Below are 11,557 nucleotides of genomic sequence, written 5' to 3' on the forward strand. Positions count from 1 at the left end.
CATGGATTTAGTGAAAAGAAGCTAAGCTGCTGTGGGACTGCCGCTGCTTGACACGGTGATGTGGTAAACGGTACGAGTGGAAGGAGATAAAAGAGTTCAGAAATGAAAAACAAATCACAGGATCCTGAGGGATTGAGCGAGGTAGAAGCATGACGCGTTTTCCATTTGAACCGACAATTTCATAATCATCTTTCAACTGAGCAATTTCATTTACAGGTTATGCTTTTGGACATGGATTTGGACGAGCGGCAGCAACACCTGCATCTGTAATGACGTTGGATATGTTGGTCGATGGCTGGTAGAAGAATTAATCATGTAAATAAATCAGAAGCAATGCTCACAACACTGGAGGCCAGTTCTTGCATGAATTAAGGCGAGAGTCTTTAATTGGTGTGATTAATGTTCGTCCATGCGGACGATCCCGATCCACAAACACAGCATCATGGTGACATTCCAAAGGATGAACCAGGTATTAGCTGCTAGCATCACTCTGAAACTATTCACCTCACATCCTTCCTGCATATTAATCGCACGGAACGACTATTAGGCCCTTTGCCTTCTTTAATCTTCCCTCAACAATGCCAGAGCGAGTAACCGAGGAAGAAACAAGAGCGTTCTCAAGACAAGATGAAAAATTAAGAGCCATTAAAGATTTAGAAATGCCAATGGCAAGATTTATGAATGGAATACTAATTGGTCAATTGTTCTGGTGAAGATCAGAATGAGCCGGTGGAAGAGAAGCTGTTTCTAATCCATTACACAAGGTGGTCAAACGATCACTACACATCCTGCACTTCTAGTAACATTTACACATTTCAAAGAGGAAATCTCAAATCTGATAAAAAAAAGAATTGGTTTGACTTTTGATTCTCCATTTGCACTTCTTCAAAAGCCAGTTTAGTTGTGACATATTGAAGATGGAAGATACGATGCGAACTTCTCTCTGAACTTCGCTTAGATCCCCTTTTTGATCAACGGATTATGAAAAGGAAGAAGAGTTTTAGTATGACTCAGAAACAGCACGGAGATTAAGCCAAAGGCGATAAGAGAATCATGTGCTCTAGTGTATCAAATGAATTCCTGATCAAAAGCTGGGGGAGGGAGGTGGGGGAATCTGGCTCTCCAGACACAAAGCACAAGTGTAATGGACCCCCCAATTACCTTATAATGTGAAGTTGTGTGTTTGTTTCAAATCACTGTGATAGCAAGAGGAGAGCGAGCACTGATTGAAATTCTCCTCCAGCTCCAGTGAGATGAGTACAAACAGCACCAGCTGGCTTTACCTCATTCAGACATACCCTGCACACATGAAGCCCCCCCCCCCCCCCCCCCACACACACACACACACACATACACTGACGCAACAGTAAACACACCTCTGCACCTGCTCTTATACAGAAACAGACAAACTTGCAGGCCGCGGCGAACACACATTCACACTCTAACAACTTTGATGTAATTATTCATTATCCGCAGCCAATCTCCAATCACACCTTTTGACATTCAGCGAGAGGCAGAGGTTGGCTCTCTCAATTAAGGAGATCTTTTTCTTCAGGCTCTGACATTTTCTTTCCCTTTGTTCACCACGGACAGATTCTTCTTGTAACGCTGGAATAATGCTTCTTCGGTGAACGATGGACTTGCAGAGGACACCGTCCACCCCACAGACGGGACGGGTCAGTAACTTGATGAATATGCGATGGATAATTGATAAACTGAATAAAACGTGCGGGCACGGTGTGCATCAAACATTTACTACCTACTTTGTTTTCTTACAGGCTCTTCAGGCATGTACAACACGGTCCAAAGAAAAACAATAGTTTACAATAACGGTGCATCATTGGGACATGCAATAGATTGCCAAATGGCTGCGATGCAAATGATTCATTACTGCTCATTAATATGCGTATGACATGCCAATTGTGATCTGACTGAAGAGAGCTGTCTCCATGTTGGGAGGCAGGAGACTCGCCGTATGTTTTACAGACACTACACGTACAATGTCATGCAAAACACGTCTTCTAGTGTTTATAATCACACAAAATAAACTGTACTCCTGCAGTCTGACGTCTAACTGAAGCATTTCTATGCCTTTGTCCTGTACAGTGATTTACTGGCTGCAACAATTTAGACAAGTAAAATAACTTCACACTGAATGAAAAATGCCTTTTCTGTGTTCCTACCTCGTGTCCCTGAGGGTTTTGTTAAGCTATCTATAGTATGTGTGCCAGAAAGCATTGGAGCTGTCGTTTAGAAAACGGATGTCATACCCTCCGGATCGCTTTATCCAGGTATGTTTTTAACATTTAACAAAGTAGGAGAATTTGTGACATTTTGGACATTTTTAGTTAGATGAGAACATGTCTGTAAGGTCAATGTGAAGGTAAGACCAGTTAGCTTAGCATAAACATTTAGCATGAATTAAACAAACATTGAATATTGTATTCATAATGCATTCTTTACATGTTACCTTTGGACAAAACCAGGCCAGCTGATTTACTGGTTGTAGTTTTTGTGCTAAGCTAAGCTAATTAGCTTCTGGTGTTAGCTTTATATTTAGCGTACTGACGTCAGCAAGACAATTTCTTCAGGTTCAGTGTGTAAGAGATGATAGCATTTAAACTTAAAAACATTAAAGCAAAGAACTAACAACACAGTGACGAGCTAACAGTGTTGACGTTAAAGACGTCTATGTGGCGGCTGCTCTCCTGCAGCGCCGCCATCGGGAAGACGTTTTGTAGTTTCTGCCACTTTGGATTTAGTCCAATAAACATAAGTAACGTCACACAGACTGCAGCTCCGTTAACATGAGTGCAGTAAACACAGAAGATCAACATGAAGATGATCAGACCGGAGATCAGAGTTTTACTAAATGTTGGTATTGTTGCCCTGCTGACTGACTGACAGGCATCACACAGTAAATACAATACACTACATAAAGAATAAATATGACAAACCACTACAACTATAATATGAACATTACACATCGTATGGACCCAGTTTACTGGTGAAATACTGCCTCCTGTTAGAATTAGAATTATGATCCATCATCAAATTCTCCCAAACCAAGAACAAGCGCAATCTGTTCACTAGAAACATGGAGGCACAGTGATGGAAAGGTTTTATGCCGATAACAATAGTTTTTAAATCGGTTTCTTTTAAAACCCCATCAATGGCTCTGAAGCCAAATATATGTAAAATGTGCATGTTTACAATTTACCCTCCTACCAAATAAAACCTTCCGGTATATTTCTGATTGCATCCTGGACAATGCGTTCCGCCTCATTCAACCAAAGCCTGCTCAAACATGACGGGTTACCACTCCCGTCTCTTTGCCTTCAGATGCTGCATTCATATGCAGATATCCGTTTAAAGAGATGACCACTCGGATGTCTATATGTTAAATATGAATCTACAGCCGGCAGCCGGGGAGCTTTGGGATGTGCGCCGCCGCCGCCATCACAGTGTGTGCAGTAGAGACGTGATGCTATTAGCACACTGCCACTCCATCTGTCACAGCGTCTCAGTCTGCTCCAGACACTTCTTCAGACGTTTAACTTTCCTGTGCTGAAAGAACGTAGTATTAAACTATATTCTGGTTCCTGGTGCACAAGGAAATGCTAATCATTAACTGGACTCACTGCTGGAATGTTCCACTTGGAACAAGGAAGATGACTGGGTGTGAAAAGCTGCAGTGCACGGGCCATTTATACCAATGCAGAGGGAAGGAAGGGAGAGGTGGACATTAGCGTGTGCTTGGCTGCCGTCCAAGCAGCCCATGGTGTGTGTGCTTCTATCTGTGTGCTGATTGATGAAATGAACTCTGGGTCTGGGAAATTGATTCTGGCTGAAGCTGATCTCCCGCTCTCCCCTCTCTGTGTGCACTCAGTCCTCCCTCCCACCCCCCCCCCCTCCCTTCCTGTTCACCAGTTGGTTCCTCTCACTTGTTTTCTCTCACTGACGTTGAAGACTGATCTCAAATGAGGGGAAAAAGCAACACAAACAATCTTGTTCTCTCGTCCTCCATCAGACGATGTCTCTTGGCACAGGTGAAGCTGTTGCGTCACTTCTGTGTTTCTTTTGCCTCCTTTATTTGACCCGCTAGCCAAATCCTCATCTTCTTTGAAAACCTCTGCAACCTTCTTGTTTAATATTTCATGAAGGAGTCTCTCTCTTGTAAGCGGGTGGTTGTGCCTGTGAGTTACTGAGGGATTACCTTTGTGCTTTTTGTTTTAGCTTTAATCTCACTAGACTTTTATTACAGACTTTATGTCTAACTTTCACTGTTTCTAAGTATATTTATTGTCTTTTAGAAAGAAACCTTCCTGCCGTCAAAGCAGAAACAGAACTTCATGTTGACCTGCTGCCTAATTAAATTCACTGTTTATTTCTCAGCATTAACTCATGTTATACTATTTTAAAATAAATAGTTTTGGCTTCTGCTTTTATTTACTTATTCTTCAACGCGATTGACCAAACTTTATATAAAAAAATTGACAGAATATATGTGCATTATTAGACAATTTAAATATGAATGATAAAGCACATTAATGAACATAAGCAAAGCGTGTGAGAAATCCTTCCACATTACTCAGCTCTGCAGCGCAGCATGAGGAGCTCTCTGTTTATGAGCACGTTGTTATCTTCATCTTTCAACAAATTGACTACCAGAGAAATTATACAATCTCGTTACATTCCCGAGCGAGGAGCCTCCCTCCGTTCCGCCTGCTCTAAGGTCATCCTGCGCTGCGACACTCCCCCTCGTCGTGTCTGCGTGCAAAGGTGTCATTTTAATGAGGGGTCGGAGCTCAATATCCTCCCTCTATCCTGAAGATTCACTCACTTGGCTCCTACTAAGGCACAATATATCATTTTGATCTTTCATGTGTTAAAATAGCTGTGTGCATGGCATCGCTCTCTGTATATTGTGAGTCTGCTGCTTTAAACAAGAAGAAAAAAGCCAGAGGAAGCTAGCGTGCGCGACTTTAGCTTGGTACAACATGGATGGACATAATCACAGTAATTGGAGCATAATGTCACTGCCTATAAACAAGCTGCCATTACTAAGACCCAAAGGCACAGAAGGCAGACCACTATCTTCATCATGTTTGTTCACAATCAAAGGGCACAACAGAGAAACGTATCTGCAGGGGAACGCACAACATAGGGAGGTGATCATTATACGCTTTGTACTTTATCAAGGCCAAATCCTGTTGGGTGGAACTAAAGTGGTTATGACATGTGGCAGATATCGCTGTTTACGAACAATCAACAGATTCAGAAGGAGTCACAATCTACACTCATCTGTCTGTGAGACTGAAGTTCCCTGATGATCCTCCATGGAGACCTCCGCACCAGGTGAATTCAAGTGTCATCTACTCCTTCACCACAAGATGAGAATCACTTCATCTCATTTAGACATCAAGCCCAGTACTTTATGTTGGATCACGTCCTCACCTGCACTCACACAACGTGTGTGTTCCCAAAGTGCTGTGGAAGTCTGCGTTCAGCAGCGTGTCAGAGCAGAGGGACAGCAGAGGCAGGTGCGCCTCTCATTTTCTTTGTATTCCTCTACTAATCCCATTTATGTCAACCACCAGGGCCCCATTTGAGAACACATTGCTCAATTTCTCTAATTAATGAAAGTCTCTCAAAGGCTGGCAGCGAGTGCAGTCAATGCCTGTGTTTACCTGAGGCCACAGACGCTGCTCCGTTATTCCGCTTCGTCAAGTGAAAGCTCCTCCGTGTTGTTTGAATCCGTCAATCCAGCGAGGAAAGCGAGGAGGAGGTGGACAGCTGAGCAGCGTGTCCAGCCTCAGTATATACTACCCTGTGGAAACATGGACCCGCATGCAGCTGCAACAGCATGCAGGTGCATGTGAATCACCGTTGAGCTTTTACCTTCTTCAGTCGTGCTCGTGGCGTCGCTCTAGAAACGTCCATACTGGTCCGTCGGCGCAGACTGAAACATCTCATCAAGCGTTAGATTAGAGGAGCCCGATGACTGTTGACCGCCTGCATCACTTCAGTTCATTTGTCAAGCACGTTGACTAAAGTCCTGATGAACTAATTTCTCTGTGTTTAGTGTTGATTGCAAAACAACAACTTGGTCCCGTCTCTGTAGATCAACCAGAGCAACGGTGGCGCTCAATGATATGCTTTTCATTCTTTTGCTTGACAATGGAGGCACAGAATAATATCCTATTTCAGGCTTTGGCGACACAGACAATTGTTGGTTTTGGTTGATTGTCTTTGTGTGGACAAAAGCACGGATGTATAAATAGGACAAGACCAGCATCTTACACTCTCAAACTCATCTGCACATGTGAGCACGCTCGACCGTGTGAACACATACATTCCAGTTAGATGTCATTTGCACAATCACATGAGGAAACATTGCAAAGAGCCTTCTGACATGCCTCAGAGGAAGAGCTGCGGAGCGCACATATAACACAACATCTGTCTCTAATGCGATGTGCAGCTTTATTGGAGCCGTGTGTACGAGAGACAGCGATGTCAACTTATCCCACAGTTCTCTTCTCAAGGTAGAAACTATTCTGATGACACCCCGGGATAACAAAATCACTCAGTAGTACGAGAGAAGCGAGAGAGATCCCCCGAAATTAGGACAGCCATGTATTATGCATCAGGGAGAATCATAACATGCCATGACTTTGGCTGACATAGTAGTTAGAAGTTGACTCGCTGGTGTAATGAGGTCACTTCTTTTGGCTCTTAAGCATTTGCTGAGAAATGTAGAAGTGTGTTAGATGCCTGAGAGCCTTATTTCTGACTGATGCGATGCACTTATGTGGGTTACTTCACTGGAAAGCACTGCTGATGTGATGGTTTAGGGCGTTTTTGTGAAAAAATGATTGGCACACCTGATAAAACATGCTCAGGCCAAACATATGAGAGGAACATCACGACATGTGCATGCAGGGACACCGACGACTTTGAGGTTTGACCCTTTGATTTAACATTACCAAAAATATAGCATATGGTACACACACACACACACACATAGTATATGTATTGTAAATATTTGTGTTTTCATTTCTTTGCCAGTTTTTCAAACTTCAAAAGGTCAAACTTCATTATGGTAAAATGAAAATGGAAATGTTGCCACATTGAGGGAATGGAGAGAAAGGGGGAAATTTGGTCCAAATACCTGAACATAAAACCGGCAAGAGCGCTCTCTTTTCTGCAGCTGCAACGCAAAGAAGATGCAGAAGTTAGCCAACAGGTCAACAGCTCAAACAATTCCACTTAAATACATTTCCTCTGCTTGAAGTACAGATGTGAGAGAAGTGAGAAACGTATTCAACAATCACTTTCATACATTGTGTGCAAATACATTAATTATAGAGGATCTTAGAGAAGCAGCAGTCTTGTGTTAATTAGCACTAAAACAGACGTACAAGACGTGTGGGAATACACCTGTGACACTCTTCAATGTGATTTCAAGGTTAGTATTTAATTAAATCTTTATTTTTTATAGAAATTCTTGTGAGAACTCAGGAGAGCCATTCATCTTTTAAACTCTGCCATGATTTAGCACAGCTGAATGACAGGAAGTGACAGGAAGCTCGGGCTCAAAGAGCGGCTGTTAGCGCTGCGTGCAGAGAGTATTGTTGTAATTAAGTTCTGAAACAAGCGAGGAAGCCAACTGTGTGCTTTAGCAGCTAGGCTCTGGTACCACGCTTCATCCCATGTAGATTACCTCCAAAGACTACTATGTCCCCGTAAAGGAGCCTCATGCTCGACATCACAGCCCGCTTTTCTGGAAACTCTCTCGTCCGTACCGTTAGCCAGCTACCCTTTGATCATGAAAACCACACTGATCTCACCGTTTGCCAACTCAATCCTTTCATTGTCTGCTGGCAGAGAGCATTGTGCTTCGCTATCAGAAAAAAAATCTTTAATTCGCTTAGCTCTTTGCAGATTGTGTCAAAATGATTGAACTCGGGAGGTAAACATCAGCCAGTGCCAGAGCAGAGAGAACGAGTTGTGTGAGTCGAACACGAGGGAAGTGTGTGCCACACGGCAACAATGAAATGTTTATCAAAGGACAGAGAATTATAAATCAGAAGTAAGCCCCTGACCTCTTCAATAAATGATCCTGGTTGTAAAAGCTTTTTTCTCTTTGCACCATATCCTCATTTTTAGCAGACAAACTAAAGACTTCGGCAGCATCTCAACCGCAGCAGTAGCTTCTCCCTGAAACGCAGGTTTTATGAGAAGCCTTTTTTTCAAGAGGTATTATAAACTCTAGTTGCTCCTCAATGTGAATTTACCCATCGCATTCCCGTCTGAGGCCTTTTGGCCATCTTTACTGCCTCCCCTCTCCATTGGAGAAAACTGGCACTAAAATCTCAATGGGCACATCTGTGTCTGTTGCGGCAATGAAATAAAAAAACGTCCCAAAAAAGCGATCTGAGAACAGGTGTTCATGCTCCCCTACAAGTGAAGCTGCTCCTCCAAATTAACGAGTGACATTTTAAATCTCACTGATGTTTGCGTTTCTGCTCGGCAGACAGAAAGTATTATTTTAGCTGGTTGTGCCTGAGTGCCCCTCGCTGTGCGCGGCGGCTGTGGGTCGGGGAGTAAATGCATTAGCTTCAGGTTCTCAAAATCCTCACACAGTTTAGATCCAGCGCCATGTCCCATTAGTAAAAATCAAATGGTGCAAGTGTAGTGCTTTTGACGAGCATGACATATGGATAACATCTCTTAAACTACATCAAAGTTAATCGATAGCATAATACATGATGCTGGAGTTACAGATATGCCTGAGCTTCCCACTGCAGCTGAAGGTGTGTTTTAGTATGCACTGGACCGCAGGAAACGGTGAATATCATTTTATCTGACAGCACTAGCAGGAGCACACCATTAGACGAACACCGACTGTTCAGGTTAGGTTGAGGTTTTGGAAATTCAGAAAGGTTCAGGACTCGAATGAAGACGCTGACTCACCAAAGGCAGTGAGATTGTTTGCCTGAAAATATATAACGTTTTGAATCTTCTCTTTCACAACCGTGTGGACAAGAGGAAACGACTCCTGTTAGATAGTCACGGTATGCGTTGAAAGTAGAGAAGAGAATAATAAGTTCTTCTTCTTTCTTTACCTTGTTGAGGCTCCGTGCTGCACTATCTTTGCCGCCTGGCGTGAGGTTCCTGAGCTGCACGTCGAGGAGATCCACCAGCTGAACCATGGCCTTCACTGTGAAGGTGATGTCTCCCGGCTGGAGATTACGCTTGGTTTGTTCTGCCAACTCCCTGGCAATGACTGCAGCCGTCTCTCCAGCTTTGAGCTGCACAAGCAGGACAAAAACACAAATTAGGTGCAAATTCACATTCAACTGATGAGTGAAGCGTTTGAATATCTGAATAGTCGTATTCCTTATTTATCCTTGTTTTCTGTTCTGTGGCGTGAACACGGGGGAACATGAGAACATGACACTTAAAGCCCCTTAAAATGAATGTCGTTTAGCTTATACATTTTCCCTAACTGCTCCTATATTGCACAAAATTAATGTGGCGAGAAGGTACTCAGCTGAGTACACTGGGGCCAATATTGTATCTGGAAGCAATTATGAAATCAACTATTGAGGGAATTTCCCCAGATAGCCTTACACCTTTATGAAACTAACGGGGAGAGTGCCGCTCGGGGCAGGCGGGCACGTGTTGTACACAGAGGACACGGCCTCTTGGATATTCTGTGTTTCTTTTGTTCCAAAGCTTGTGTGTCTCGGGATTTGTTGAAAACAGAAACGTATCAAAGATTATGTTGAGTATTTCTCTTTTGTTTTTGAAAGACTTGAAAACAAGGTTTGCTATGTTTTGTTTTTGGAACTTTATTCATCCACACATGCTGCACCGACATCAGCACACTATCCTCTATCACATTACTGTGGTGCAGCTAGCATTAGCAGCTAGCATTAGCAGCTAGCATAGCAGCTAGCATTAGCAGCTAGCATTAGCAGCTAGCATTAGCAGCTAGAATTAGAAGCTAGCATTATAAGATAGCATTAGAAGCTAGCATTAGCAGCTAGCATTATAAGATAGAATTATAAGCTAGCATTAGCAGCTAGCATTAGCAGCGTTTAAACTGCAGCCCCCCCACATTACATTAGCGTTGCTTCCAGTAGAAGGGAAAGTGCCCGTGTTTCTTCTTTCACAGGGAAACGTCCTGATATCTTGTGAGCCGTGGAGACTTCTGTTTGCTAATGAGGCTCACCACAAACCCTGAAAGGTTTTCTCACAAACTTTGCACAGCTATTTATCCTGCTTTTCAAATTAGAGTCTACATCTCCACCTGGCTCTCTAAGAAATAATGTGAAGAGGTGACCCTTCGTGTCAACCATTTCACTATTTTTATTTTAGAGTGTCTACTTGCCTTGTAAATAAATCGGCCTCATCCAAAAACCTAGAAACGTAACAACTTATTATTTTCACTGCAATGCCACAAATGTATGTATAGATATATATACTATGATGTAATAGTTGATAAGTTAAACGTGCACTTAACTAAACACAGATGTTGTCTTTCAAAGGACGTCTACCTTCAAGGTTTTTACTAACACACGAGCTGCAGGAAGATGAGCTTTAAAACCGCAGTGCCACTAACTACAACAGATTTACTCCGGCATCACCTGCTATCACCGCCTGTGAGTTTATTAAGCCAATTACGCTGCTTAAATTGGTCTTCTCAGAGGTCCATGCAGGGGAACGTGCCTTCTGAGGATGTTCTCTTCTCTTCCTGCTCGGCTCTTAATGAGGGGAGCTGGGGAGTAAATAGCTCTCTTTCTCTTTGTCTGATGTCATTTCTTTCTCTTTATCCTCTACATCGCCCTTTTTCATTGTGTCTATCGCACCATCAGGTAATGAGCAGCGCCACATTCAGGACAATGGCTGCAGATATAAAATAACAAAGTGCCAGATGGGCATTCTCAGACACGGAGATCTTAATTAAAGTCTCCCCGTCTCCACAGCGACACACACACGGCAAGTGTTAAAACAACGAGTACTGACACTTTTGTTAAAAACACATGCAGTTCATTTCTGTAGATTTTAACATTAGTATCACATTGTTATGAATCCACACAACAACACAGCTCCTATATAAGTTGAGACTCACTGTAGTGCAGCTTTATTGCACCGCTGTGCAGAAACACACCTGATCATTTCTCTTTCCGTTTTGTTCTCCGTCCATATCTGCAAAGTGCCGTTTGTTTAATGGGCCGAGCTCGGTGCCGTTGAGGAGATCATAAGTGTTATAACATGCACGCCTCAGGGCCCTACAGTATGAGTTTAAGGGGGAACATTTTCAACATTGCCTGCAATTCATAACCTGGAACCCTGATCCTCACAGTAAACTTCTCCTCTTTTCATTGGATTCTATTCCAGATTTAAACATAGGAGGCTTTATATGGGGCTTTGCATAATGACCTGCCATAGAGGAGGAAATCCAGTGTGCTTGAGAAGCATGCAAATAACTGCAGAAGTGGTTTTACACAGCCGTCCAGTTTATACTTAACCCCCATCCAAACACACA

At 42.9% G+C, this 11,557-nt stretch overlaps 1 protein-coding gene across 8 annotated transcripts in view; it reads right to left on the reverse strand.

Annotated features, from left to right (window-relative positions):
* Positions 1–11,557, reverse strand: part of LOC115023593 (adhesion G protein-coupled receptor L3) — a 187,706-nt gene that overhangs the window by 44,887 nt on the left and 131,262 nt on the right. For all 8 annotated transcript variants that reach the window (XM_029454686.1, XM_029454691.1, XM_029454689.1 and 5 more), the window contains 2 exons: positions 9,129–9,314; positions 7,172–7,210 (listed from right to left, as the gene is read on the reverse strand). In XM_029454686.1, the coding sequence (XP_029310546.1) occupies positions 7,172–7,210; positions 9,129–9,314 (225 nt within the window). The remainder of the gene's footprint in view (positions 1–7,171; positions 7,211–9,128; positions 9,315–11,557) is intronic.

Source organism: Cottoperca gobio, chromosome 18 (assembly GCF_900634415.1).
Source record: "Cottoperca gobio chromosome 18, fCotGob3.1, whole genome shotgun sequence".
In the NCBI taxonomy this organism is placed as follows: Eukaryota; Metazoa; Chordata; class Actinopteri; order Perciformes; family Bovichtidae; genus Cottoperca; species Cottoperca gobio.